Genomic DNA, 14,179 nt, shown 5'->3' on the forward strand with positions numbered 1-14,179 from the left:
TATTCACCCAACAAGTCGTTTGTCTAAACACTCTCAGAGCAGTAGTGTAAATCAACGATCGCTGCGCTCGCAGCTTAATCGAAAGTCGTAAATTACATGTTAAAATCGCCAAAAAGGTAGTGTTTATTACAGTTTGGGTGAATAATAACTACTTTGATGATAGGTTAGCAGCACTCGCTGAATTAAAGGCACTAGACACTATTGGTAGTTAGCATAAAACCTTACTTGGTATAACGAGCAATTGAGAGCTGTTGATAATATAAAACATTGTGAGAAACGGCTCGCTCTGAAGTAACGTTGTTTTCGAGAACGAAGTAATTTTCCACTAAAATATTTTAATTTGATTTCGAGACCTCAGAATCAGATTTTGAGGTCCAGAAATCAAGCATTTGAAAGCACAATGGTGTTTTTTCTTCCATTGTTTATCTCGCAACTTCGACGACCAATTGAGTTCAATTTGCACAGGTTTGTTATTGTGCGTTATGTTGCGATACGCCAAGTGAGAAGACTGCTTTGAATTACCAACTGTGTCCAGTGCCTTTAAAATCGCAAAAGAAGTCTGTGTTTTACAGTTTGGGTGAATGATAACTACTTTGATGATATGTTAGCAGCACTCGCTGGATTAAAGTGGTTTTATATTAAGAGTGGTGCAAAAGAAATATACAAACTATAAAACCTAAATATTGAATAAAAAACCATTGCACATCGTCAACCATCTTACCACCGTATTTCAAACAGGCTTCATGTTTCAATTATCATTTTACCATAACAAATTATTAGATATTACATATTTTGTTCTGATGTAGTGATGATACAGCTTTCTCCAGAAGACGATCAGAGCATACTGATCGAAACGTCGAGTTGAAACCAACGGTTCTTTTCAGAACCACCCCAACTCATTAGAGATAGTCATTACATGGTGTTACCGCAAACCTTTCTATATCGTATTTCCACCATGCAAAGTTTCAAATCCTACTTATTTGTGATGATACATGTTGGAGAACTAGCTTGTTATATCAAGATCAACGTGGAATTCAACAACAACATAGTTGTTAGATTTTGTTTTTTCTTTCTTAGCCCTATTTTTGTTGTCGTTGTTGATGGTTTAGATTATGACAAACAAAATGTCGTTATTAGAACAGCACAACATGAACGCCCGTGAAAACATGTTTTTTTTTTTTTTTAAAGGATAAGCAATTGTTCGCTCGGCCCCAGCTAGCAGCCTGGGCCCAATTTCATAGAGCTGCTTAAGCACAAAGTTTTGCTTAAGCAAAAAATGCATTGCTTAGTAAAATCAGATTACCGGCCAAGACTCCACTCAACTGTTATGCTAAGTAAACAACAGCTAAATACTAGTCATAAGCAATGTATATGGCATGACATTTTGGCCAGTAACATGTGTAAAATAAGCGAGCTATTTTCGTGCTTAAGCAAATTGTTTGCTTAAGCAGCTCTATGAAATTGGCCCCGGGTCTATCCAGGACCGCTGGGATGGGCTAATCAGCTTGCACAGATTCTTGATCAGGAAGTACGTCACGCGTGCAGTGTATTTCTATGGTGCAATGTGAGTGTGATGCATGATGGGATTGAGCATTTTCTAGATAGACCAATGAGCGTGGTTACTACGTTTGCCCATCCCAGCGCCTTTGGTTAAGGCAATGCGCTGGGGACGAGCGAAGGGCAATAGACCCTTCCCATGAAATATGTAAATTGCACATAGCGCGTGCGCACTAACGTTTTGGAAGTAATGTGCATCTTTTTAGTGCTAATTCAATATTAAAGTTTAAGTTACAACTGTATTCCTTGGGAATGATTATCAAGAAATCATAAAATCCCGATTACCTCCATCGCATTCTACGTAAAACCTTCACACAATCCTCCCTGAATCTGTTATTAACAAAGCTATAAATAGCGGGGTTGACTGCGGGCGTGGTGTAGTACAAATGCTGCAAGAGGATCAAAAACGCAAAACTGACTTCATTATTTCGTTCCAAATATGTCCACTCTGCATGCAAGAGGTATGATATAATCCACATTATCCAACGTGCCGACCATGTCACTACAAAGACGACGGTAGCCAGAAGGAGCATCTTGCCTGTCTTGTTCTTCTTAATCTTGGGTTGATCGACGGTTTCGTTCTGTCCGTTGTTCAGTTTGGTCTTAGGGTTGTCTGTGTCCTCGCTGGATGACCCCAAAGCGGTTAAAGTCAAGTGTTTGTTGACCAGGGAGGAGCTCTTATCGCGGGATGTTGTCGCAGCTACGAACCGATCCCGTAGACTCATGCGCTTTGCCACGGGCGATCCGGCGCGCTGACCCCGGGTCTGATGAGCCTGGCAAAGTTTACTTGCAATCCCTTCAACTCCTCCAATGCTGTGTCGGCGAGTATTCCTACTCTGTCGTGGTTTGATTGATATACCTATAATGGATTCCATATTATCAGCCACTTCGAGCAGACTTGACATTGGCGGAGGTCGTTCTTGTTCAGTGATGTTCTCTACTTGGGCAACTTTCACCAAAGCAGGCTTGACTTTCAGTCGCTTTCGGACTTCTCTATAGATGAGCAAGTACATGATTAACGATAGCGTCATCATACCAGCGAAGGCAATAACGATTAGAAACAAGGCTATGAATACCCACTCTTTAACGTCATTAATAGTCTTGCATTGAGTCGTTACCTCTCCATTTACAGTTTCAGTAATAACATCGTAGATTAGAAAAGCGGGTAAAGTGAGGAAAGCAGAGGCAATTATACCAGCTAAGCTCAAGTTTTGCGCGCGTGCGTGCGTCATCCATCCTAGATGCGGCCGGCATATGGCTAGGTAGCGATCCACGGCTACTGCTGTGGTCACGAACGCGGAGGATAACTCGCTAGCCAAGCCAGTCCATGTGAACAGTCGGCAGACGAAGACGTCTGAGAAACTAGTCTCCTCAATCCAGAAATAAAATCGATAAGATGAAAGGGCACAGATGAAGAAGTCCACTCCAGCTAGGGCTAAGATAAACACACGGGTCCCATTTCGCTTTGTTTTGGAGTAGTAGACTACAATAACCAGAATGTTACCTGGTATTCCGATGATAGCGACAATGCAAAGCAATCCAACTAGAAACCACGTGTATAAAGCCATTGTTTGAAATAGTCCCCATCAACCGTTGCTGTATCAAAATGCGTACGGCACGATTTTGTACATTGATTATCAGTTGCTGTTTCTAAAACAAGTGTTTGCAGTTTCTCTGAGCACAACTCTACTCTAATGAACTAAGCATAGAATTGTTCCCGGATTTAAGAATCATTTCGAAGTAAAGTAAAGAATAAACGGCTGATTCATGCCCAAATTCGGCAGTCCAAACATTTACCTCTGCAATGCGTCAATTCTTCATTGAACAGAAATTCATTGAACAAACTTTGAAATAGTCACAGGGTGCTAATCTCCATTGTCTTTGCAAGATGACAGGCACTATCCGACTATTTCATGCCCAATATCGGCACCATTTAATTACCAAACCAGTTTTTGTGACACAATATGCACTCGTCAAAACCGTTGAAGTCGGCTGGAATAGTTTTCCATTCTATAAAGAGTATGACATAGTTATAGCAATACCGTTACCGTTTGTTTTAATAGTTTAAAACTTAATTGTTACGAAGCCCTACCTTTAAAGAAATGTCCCTTATTGTATAACAAAACGAGCCAAGTTATCCTGGACAACAACTCCGTAACAGATATCCACCGAGAAAACGGAAGTGCTCTCGCCGTTGCTTCACAACCAACGCACGGCCAAGGTTTCAGCTCGAGTCCCCTTATGGTCGTCCCGTCAACCCGTTAATTAATAGATTACCAGCGTCCACAATAGCCAGTAATTACAAGCCATCTTGCTAATAGTTTACCGATTCGGTGCACCGTGCAACGACCGGAAAGTTTAACCTGTTGCACCGGTGCTCTTGAACCTTATCACGGTACACCAAGTCCAAAGAAACACGGTCGTTTTGTTTACTGTCGTTAGTTCTTCATAAATCGGATGTGAGCTCTTGTTAACCGAGGTGTACAACTCTAAAGAACCGTTCCGCACACTTCGTCGACACCTAAACGCAAAGCAAATTGGGAGGACGCGTTACCATAGCAACGAGGGGGTATTATCTTGTCCGCCGCTCACAATGATTACTGTACCGATGAATGTGTGATGCGCAGATGTAAAAAAAAAAAAAAAATTGGTTTCCATAGAAATAACCACGGGGTATAATTACCTTGTGCTGACATCGATAGAATGGTAGACTTATGGACAAGTCGTTAATGGTCACACGCGGTGAGATAATCGAGTTGTTGCGGTGCTATGGCGAGATCACTGCTCTCGTGCGAACAGCTGGTTGACGACTTCTACTCCCCATTAACTGGGACCGTAGTCGTGACAGCAGTAGTAGAATACCGCGGGAATCGCGGGGAGACTCGGAACGCTATCACCGCCACAGACATTTAACGACTTGTCCACAAGTCTAATAGAATAGTGGCTTGTTTGGTTTTGATCGTGAAATAACTGGAAGGCCATCGTCTACAGTATTCGATGAAACATTGGTAGCTAGCCGCCAGCCCCCCCCCCCCCCCCCAAGGACGGGTGTGTCTTTGTAGTTGAGCGTGCGGGAACAAACGGACGGCAATTTCACATTGTGAAACGCAACAATGGAACCGTAAAACGGGCCCATAAACTAACATCGGAGGTTGTTCAAATTAAGCTAATTGTTCAATTTCATCATACCTGCCCTAGTTGAAACCGAGGGGTTTGTTTCTTCTATATTTTCGGTTATTTTGTTTTCTCAATTCAGAATGATGTGGCATATTCTCAGTTTCAGCCAATCTACTTAATCCACCCCCATGATTAGCTAATTACATGGTTTCTAAAGGGCCCTTTCGTAACCGTCACTTGGGTTTGGGTTTTGTGTTGCGCTCCGTCCACCTGACTGAAGTTCCATAAGACAAGCGCATGTTTTCTAAATAGCTGATGGAGCCCATAAGCACACACTCTAAACACTACAGGGTCAAACTTGACCCGGTTCAGGGTCCCGTGAGGCTTTACCCTTTTCCAGGGTCACTGGAACCTCTGTCAAAATGACCCAATGGTACCCGAGTTAAAAATCAATTGGTAATCCATGTTTCAGGTCAGCCCGACCTGAAATGGACCAAACCCGCCCCATATAGACGCATAATTCGGGTCAATTCTGTGCAGACAAGCAGGAGCGAATCAAGAGCCTTTTTTTCTAAATTACTCGCTGAGGTCTTTATTAATGAGTCTGTGAACAAAGCGAGGCCGTGTATCCGCTCGTCCATACGGTTTACAATAGAGAAGTGGGATACCAGACCTAATTACATAATAGTGACTCCTGAACGGGTTAATTTAAAGCCCAATAACTGCCTTATATGAAATTCCAACACGTATCGTGGATCAAACGCTTACTATTTCTAACACAATGGGTTTCTGAAGGAGTTGTTTCTAGGCAACCATACAAATTGCGGCCCTGCATCACTTTAAAAGGCACTGGACACTATTGGTAATTACCCAAAATAATTGTTAGCATAAAAACGTACTTGTTACAATCAATGGACGGCTATCGATAACAACACTGTGAGAAACGGCTCCCCTTGAAGTAACTTAGATTTTGAGAAGAAGTAATTTGTAACTTAAATGTTTGAATTGAATATAATATCTCACAACTTCAACGACCAATCGAGATCAAATTTTCACAGGTTTGATATTTTATGCATATGTTGAGATACACCAAGTGAGAAGTCTGGTCTTTGACAATTACCAATAGTTCCAGTGTCTTTAAATAATGTGGTCTGACAAAATTTTCACAGATCCAATGCCCCTTGTTTGGTATTTTTCCTTACACCTTAGCAAGAGATTAATGGTTGCTATTGGATACCAGTAACCCTGGAAAGTCATTTTACACTGCAGTACGGAGTTGTACTAACGCGACATTATGAAAGCTGAAAATTGCCACTAATGGTCATTATTTATTCATTCTCTTTTTGTTTATGGGAGTTAGCCGGTCTAATGAACACCGTGAACAGGATTTAGTAGTAAAACAATACAGATTATTAAAGCTTATTATGAAGCCGCTTCGGTTACGTCATGGTGACGTAGTACTTGTTATAATCTGTGGTCCAACCAAACCGAGGCTTGTACGAAACAATGTCTTCATTCACAAAAATGGAATCTAGATATTACGCTTACCGGTGTCTGATGCAATTGAGTCCGCCATGCAATACTGTCCGCTCCGGACACTTTTGCATATACAATCGTGTCCGGGGCTATGCAAAAACCGTCCGGCGGACATGTACATGACTGTACATGTATGCGCGCGCGTAAGCGAGCGAGCATGCACTGAACCTACATACATGTATAATATGCAGCATGAATATTCACGTATTTTATGATTGCAGCGAATACCCAACGGCCGAACATTTCCCATGTCATTCATGACATACACTTAGCTTGTAAAAAAAATGGCGAACGTGTTCCGTCGACCAAGGGCGTTTAATTTCAAGGACGGTGTTGCACGGGGGGACACAACTGCATATGCAAATGTGTCCGGGCGGACACAATTGCATTATGCAGCAGCGTCCGGGCGGACACGATTGCATATACACAATCGTCCGGCGGACATTATTGCATATGCATATGCAATAATGTCCTCCGGATAGTATTGCATAGAGGACATAATTGCATGTGACACCGGTACACACTAAGAGAGAAGCCGCGGGATGACGTATATGCTTCCAGCAGTGGCTAAAAGCCGGGATACCCAAAAGTCACATTCATTGCCAAGGCATGTTATGTTTCGTTTTTGAAAGGGCAAGGGCACCAAGGCATTTTCTCTTAGGAAAAAGACACCCTATGAGGAAACTGTAAATTTCTACTGGAGTATTTCAAGGGCGCCAAGGCAATAACCAGGGTCATGAGGCAATCGCATGCGTTGCCTCCGAGTGCTATCAGCTGATTGCCGCTGCAGCCAATGACCGAAGACAAAGTAGATTGGTCCCTTGTCTTCGCACTGGTGCTGATTGCAAATAAAAGACCGATCTTAGCTGTGTATTATTCTTAATGACTAAGTACAGTGTATATGATTTGAGGCATTGTATGGTGAGGTATCAATATATATTGGGTTTGCGGTAACACCATGTGTGTATCTACTTGCCAGGTAGAGTTTGTTCTTAGAGAACTGTCTTTCTTTATTCTACTACCGCGGAGTAGATTTATCGGATAAGTACAGTGTGATGTCACAATATAAATCACTATGGTGATACTGATATTTTAAAGTATCTTTAAGTGCTTTGTGAAGTCCAGCCCGCTCTTGCAAATACAATAGTTTCATTTGACATAAATCATAAACCTGCAATGACGCACAAACTGTGTTATGTTATAATACCATTTTGTTTTTATGCCACAGACAAAAGTTTTGCAAACCCTGGTAGCGAAAGTACGGGTGACCCTCACTGCCAAAAAGTACAGCAGTTTCTTATCAAATTAAAACTCATATTACTAATTAGTACCTTTAAAACAAGGTAAACGTTTACTTTATAACAATTTGTTTAATGTTTTGCTGAAAAGGCATTTTTTGCATTTAACATATTCATTAGGTTAGGCATCTATACAAAGCGAGGGTTTATGTTCGTTAACAAAATGTCTATAAACCACTTTCATATGAAGTCACATCCCAAAAGAGCCCCCTAACTGAGGCAATGAAGAGCTATCATTGGCTAAGAGTTGTGCGCAGCGCGTAAAACTCAACATGGTTGGGATGGGACCCTAAGTTGGATTATTCATGCAGCGCGAGCTAGTCTTGGTGCAAGACGTTCTTGTTGAGTTGGTAAATTTTCTATGGTAAAACCATAGGCCGTATGGTTCGTGATTTGAGTCAAGGTAAATAACAACGTCTTGCACCAAGACTATGCGTGAGCCTAAGCTCAAGCCTGTGTTACAGAAACGTTTCCGACGTGCGCGCATAGTACTTTCATTAGTTTAATGGACTAATAAATTCACTGGGTAATAAAGCAAGACGACATGAATTAATCAATATTAAGGTAGTAATGGCTCATTTCAGACTAGTACGATTACCATTAGGCAGAATAATTATAAAGGGGCTGCAGAATTTGAGACATCAGTGTAAGAATAAAACGCACGTAAATAATGACATTGAACCTGTTGCACCGGTGTTCTTGTATATTTTGTTCAGCGTACTCTTGAGCCCCTTTCACACGAGAGTAATTTAGCAAGGGTCCCTTGCTAAATTGTAGCATTGTTGTAAAATTGTACCGCAATGTGAAAGAACAAACAATTTGTTTACAGTCCAAGTTCCATTGTAAAATATTGTCGAACATTGCAACATTTTACAACCATGCTTAAATTAAGCAAGGGACCCAAGTTAAAGTGCTGTCGTTTTGGAATAGGGCTTTTGAATTAATAAAAGGCACCAGAATAGTTATGTAACAAGAAGGGTTTTCATATCAGCAAAACTGGTAACTACAAATATTTTGAAACTGTTATTTTGAAGGCAGGTTATACATTTGGTTATTAAAATGTATAAGTCGGTAGAGAGCACTGGAGAGCTGTTGACAGTATAAAACATTGACAGAAACGGCACCGTTTATATTGATGTGCACAGTTTTAGACGAATAGGTAATTTTTCACCAAACAGCCCTTTTTCTTGTATATTTTCTTAGAACTTCGATGACCAAATTGAGCCCTAATTTGCACGATTTTGTTATTAATGCATGTTCGGGAGTACAACAAGTGGAGATACTGGTCTTCGACAATATTATTACCAAATGTATAGACCATGTGAACTTTGTTTTACAAGAAGTGTGACCCTTTACATTCTTTGGGTATTCTGGCAGGCAAGATACTACACTGGTCCTATGGGAAAGTTGAAATTTTGTGTCATAATTTCCACATAAAACCAAGAGTTATGAAAGTAAAAGCTGGTCAAGTTTTGAGATGTGACCCCTTTCATCATATCAAAAGTTGATAAGAATTAGACAGTGCAATCTCCATAAAATAATTTTTTTTATGTTTTCTACCGTTAGGCTGTGTACAAATCGTGCCTGTAGGAAGTCTAGGCTTGGTGGCTGTTTTGTAAACATGTGATGTCACAGGTCACATCGTCTATGGGTGCGTTCGTTTAGCTTCCCTGGGTCGACCCCGTCGTGTGGCGTGTTTTTCTTTCCAGGACGAACGTGTGCAGATAATTACCCACGTTCGTCCTGGGAAAAAAACCGCCACACACCGGGGTAGACCCAGGGCAGCTAAACGAACACACCCAATACCTTGATTTAGTATTATAGGCTTTGTGATTGGAAATGATATTCACAAAATTGATTCAGATTCATAATTTTCAATATTTTATTTATTAACTTAGCTCTTCAAAGTAATCACTGTACACTTGGAAACAAAATAAACATCTACAATAAAATAAGACTGTTTTGAAAGGAGTTAAAGGCATCGGACCTTATTCTTTCCAGGTAAAAATAGGATTACCAGCCAAATTTCCATTTGTTGCATATACATGTAGTGCTTGTTACTGGTATTCAGCTGTTCCTTGCTTATCCTGAAAATCATATGGAAATTTGGTTGGTAAACCTTTATCGAGGAAGAAATTTCATGCTAAGCAAATTTTTGTGCTTAGCAGCTCTATGAAATTGGACCCCGTTGATAGTATAAAACATTGTGAGCAGCGGCTCCCTCTGAAGTAACGTAGTATTTGAGAAAGAAGTAATTTCTTACTAAAATATTTGAATTGAATTCGAGACCTCAACTTAGGTCTCGAATTCAAGGCATCTGAAAGCACACAACTTATGCGACAAGGGTGTTTTTTCTTTCATTGTTATCTCGCAACTTCGACGACCGATTGAGCTCAGATTTTCACGTTTGTTATTTTATGCATATATATTGAGATACACCAAATAAGGAGAGTGGTCTTTGACAATTATCAAGTGTGTCCAGTGAATTTAAGCCTGACCAGTAGCTTCTCAACAAACCCAGGGAAAAAAACTCTCTAGAATTGCTATAACGTAAGGTTTGATGATTTTAAAACTCACGAAAATAAATCTATAAATACTGAAGATGATCAAAAGAACGGATCGAAACGTCGAGTTTTACACCAACCAATTCACTGTTGTTCTCACACCAGGGCCCAATTTCATAGAGCTGCTTAAGCACTAAATTGTGCTTAAGCAAAACAATCCTTGCTTAGTAAAATCAGATTACCGGCCAAGACTCCACTCAATTGTTATGCTAAAAGTGAAACAACAGCTAAATACCAGTCACAAGCAATGTGTACGACATGAAATTTTTGCCAGTAACACTGTATAGAATAAGCAAGCTGTTTTCGTGCTTAAGCATTTTTATTTTCTTAAGCAGCTCTATGAAATTGGCCCCAGTTATTTTTAAATTGTACTTCCAAGCATGTTATTCAAAATGAGGACCTTTCAGACGGCAAGATTCTATACTTCAATTTTAAATTTCAAATTTTAAATTTTCGATGACAAGAGCTGAGAAACACTAAGTCAGAAAAAAACTCATATCAAAATACAACATATACCTGGTGATCATAAAATAAATCGAGTTATTTTCGTACAAAAACTAAGTTTCGCATTAAGACAACCAGCCTCTTAATCTACACATATACTGTCTTCTAGTAAAAAAGATTGTTTACAGGTTTTATTCGAGTAAAGAACCGAAGTAATTTTTTCACCGAGTAGATTATTTTTATTCCATATAAATAGTGTACTTTTAAACCAGATACGTAACGTCGTTGTCTGACTAGAAATTGTACTTATGCACCGCATAGTTTCAGCACCACGGCTGCGAAAATGAACCATTAAAATAAAGTCAAAGAATAAAGACTACTACAAGTCTATGTACTTTTTGGAGGACACAAAACACAATGTCCACAGATTTACATTCAAATTACACAGTTAATGCGAATGATGGTAGAAAGCTTTCCTTACAATATTACTTACGTAGGTGATGTAGGCTTTTTTTTTTTTTTAAATGAGTAAAACAAGTCACGATAATGTTCATCTCAGTGAGACAAACATTATTTTTAGTGACATTGTTTTACTCATTTCTCAAAAACTACAACACATACTATCATTATCTTCAAACTGTGTAAGTTCAATGTAAATCTGTGGACATTGTGTTCTATGTTACAAAAAGTACCCAAATCCTTTAGATATTTAAAGCTTCGAATGGATATTCCACGTGCAAAATTACCTCAAATCCTTATTTTGTAGCCATTGCAAAATTATTATGTACAGTGTATATGCTTTGGTCATAAAGATAAATAATTGTCTGAAGTTAACCAATAGCCAAAGTTAGTACGAATGTAAAATTTAATGGATTACATGATTTTTTATTGTTTGAATAAATACCTTGTCTGGGTTTTCCCGCTAATACCTTTAACATCTAACCTTATATCATACCAATTTGGTCATCACCTGTACCCAGTAACAGTTATCAATGCTAATATTTAACACAACGGGAACCAGACTATTTCTCCTTCGTTTGGTATTATACCATTGAGTTGCATGGGAGAAAATCAAGATGGCCGCACATCCTCAGCCTATGTTATGTGTACAAAATCGGATATATAAGCATAAGTTATCTGGTTAACAACAATAAGTGGGGGACCAGTATAGATACTATACACAATTCATTGTAGTTCCACTTGTGTCCAGATTCTGCTGAGGAAAAGTCTTAAGTCTTTAGTGAATGTGTGCGGTTTAGCAGTCCTGTGAAACATGGGCTTTGTCCAAACCTCGGCCCAGGCTTCGGCTTCCGGGTCCGTTTAAAGTTGAAAACACTGTGCAAAACTCACACTGCTCCAAAGTGGATGACAAAGCCCAAGCCAGAGCCAGAGATTAAAGCCAAGGTTTCGAAAAGGCCCTTGAATTAAGAATGTTAAACCTTTAATCTGAAGAACTATTAGTGGTTTTGAAATAGATACAAAAGGTAGGCCTACCCCAAAACACAATTGCACGTTTGCTACAGAGCTCCATTCTTCAATGCAACAGTTATAAACACACAGAAACATGTGTTGTCGCAGGAAAAGTCAACTAAATGCACAAAAACACACATATAGCAAAAATATGAATTTACGAAATAATAGAAAACAGTATAAAGTGCATAATTATCAGCAAGAACAGTTACATCAAAAATATAGTTAACATTTTATGTATTTTATTAAGTAAAGGCAAGCCGCTACAAGCTACCTGGCTTATTTTGGGCCTTGCCCGCAATTTTTTTCTAGTTCTGTGATAATATGTGGATATTTGTTTTTGGAAAAAAGTGTGAATTTAATTGAATTGAACATAATAATCTACAAATTAACATTATAAGAAATGAAATTGTACTTAATGTTCTATTGTTGTAAACGTGTGGCCTGTCATTGTGGCGTGTCATAGTCGAGCGGTAAGAGCACCGGATTCAAGCTCTGGTGTTTGATCAGCAGAGTGTGGGTTCGAATCCCGGTCGTGGCACTTGCTACGTAAAATTGGGGAGGTAGTGCTTTCTGCTCTACAGGCCAGGCTTCGGACCGATGATACCCAAGCCTACATTCGTATGGACTGTGAAAGGGGTAACCCTGTTTCAGCCCTAGGAGTAGGTGGAAACGGCCTCTGGAAAAAAAAAATTGTAGCCCACACCTTGAAGTGGCCTTCAGGCCTTGTGTGTCTGGCGACATGACAAAAAAAACTGCTCTTTAGGTAAAATATAAGATTTTTTTAATTTATGATGTTTGGTACCAACTTTCCCAGCTGTTTTTGATCACTTATTCATATAATTATTTACTTGTGAGAGAAAGTTTTCGAGAAAGAAAGAAAAAATAAAATAAACCTCTCTAATGTACAGATTGAGATTTGCAAAAATAACAATAGTTCTCTTTTCTATCAATTGAATTGAAATAATATAACACAATATATAAATACAATTTCTAACTTTATTACATTCAACAAAGACTTTATTTTGTACAGCTTTTACTAGAAAAGCCTCACAAAAATTAATACCAAATGACAAAACTGCAAAGAAATTTGTTTTGGGGGGTAACCCAACATGGAAGCAAAACGTGCACAATGTATACAGCTTTTTTAAGACACTGGACACTATTGGTAGTTGTCAAAGACTAGCCTTCACAGTTGGTGTATCTCAACATATGCATAAAATAACAAACCTGCGAAAATTTGAGCCAAATTGGTCATCGAACTTGCGAGACAACAATGATAGAAAAACACCCTTGTCACACGAAGTTGTGTGCGTTTAGATGGTTGATTTCGAGACTTCAAGTTCTAAATCTGAGGTCTCGAAATCAAATTTGTGGAAAATTACTTCTTTCTTGACATTTTTAACACTTCAGAGGGAGTCGTTTTTCACAATGTTTTATACCACCAACCTCTCCCCATTACTCGTCACCAAGAAAGCTTTTAGGCTAATAACTATTTTGAGTAATTACCAATAGTGTCCACTGCCTTTAAATATAATTGCTTCTCCTTTAGTGTGTGATCGATGACTGACAAATTTGTCAAAAGGTCCAGATGACTTTACCATCAGCATGTCACATACTTCAGTTAACACAAAGCTGTTTTGCAGCTTGCCTTTGGAAAAGTCTCTCTTCAAAATTTGCAAATTTATATGACAGAAATACTTCTATAAATGCTGACCTAACTCTGTCTAAGAGTCGCAGTACTTATAAACAGCTCTTCATACAAAACACTTATTCTATACAGGTATATAATGTACAAATAGTCTCCACTGCAACTTTCAGCAGTAGTATTGTGTTATTTTACTCCTGCATGTCTTGATACTTTCCTGTACTCATAGTACATTTCCTCAGATGTATATGTACTCATCTACAACTTAAAAGTTAAGTACTCTTAAACTATACTTCTCATACATTTGTACACGTACTCTAGATCTGTACTCTGGATCTGTACTCATGTTATTCCTTATACTCAGGAAAATGTCCTCGGAAGTTGAGGGCTGAGTATATTGCAACTAGTCCCGAGCGTGTGCAATGATATTCCTTACTTCTTGAGTCATTCTTCTTATACATAGTAGTATAGTATAATATATATGTACATATATTCCAGGCCTGTATGCTTCATGTTTAAAAGGGCAAGGGCACCAAGGCATTTTC

General features: G+C 39.1%; 1 protein-coding gene across 1 annotated transcript; it reads right to left on the bottom strand.

Moving 5' to 3' along the window:
• Nucleotides 1-1,666: 1,666 nt before the first annotated feature.
• On the bottom strand, nt 1,667-3,226 carry LOC117302082 (gastrin/cholecystokinin type B receptor-like). Its single transcript, XM_033785879.1, has one exon. The coding sequence runs from the start codon at nt 3,123-3,125 to the stop codon at nt 1,839-1,841; it is 1,287 nt and encodes a 428-aa protein (XP_033641770.1). The 5' UTR covers nt 3,126-3,226; the 3' UTR covers nt 1,667-1,838.
• Nucleotides 3,227-14,179: the final 10,953 nt, after the last annotated feature.

The sequence above is a fragment of the Asterias rubens genome, chromosome 18 (genome assembly GCF_902459465.1).
Source record: "Asterias rubens chromosome 18, eAstRub1.3, whole genome shotgun sequence".
Lineage (NCBI taxonomy): Eukaryota > Metazoa > Echinodermata > Asteroidea > Forcipulatida > Asteriidae > Asterias > Asterias rubens.

Bases quoted from the DNA above. Each gene is read 5' to 3' on its own strand.
- LOC117302082 (XM_033785879.1), bottom strand. From the start codon at position 3,125: ATGGCTTTATACACGTGGTTTCTAGTTGGATTGCTTTGCATTGTCGCT.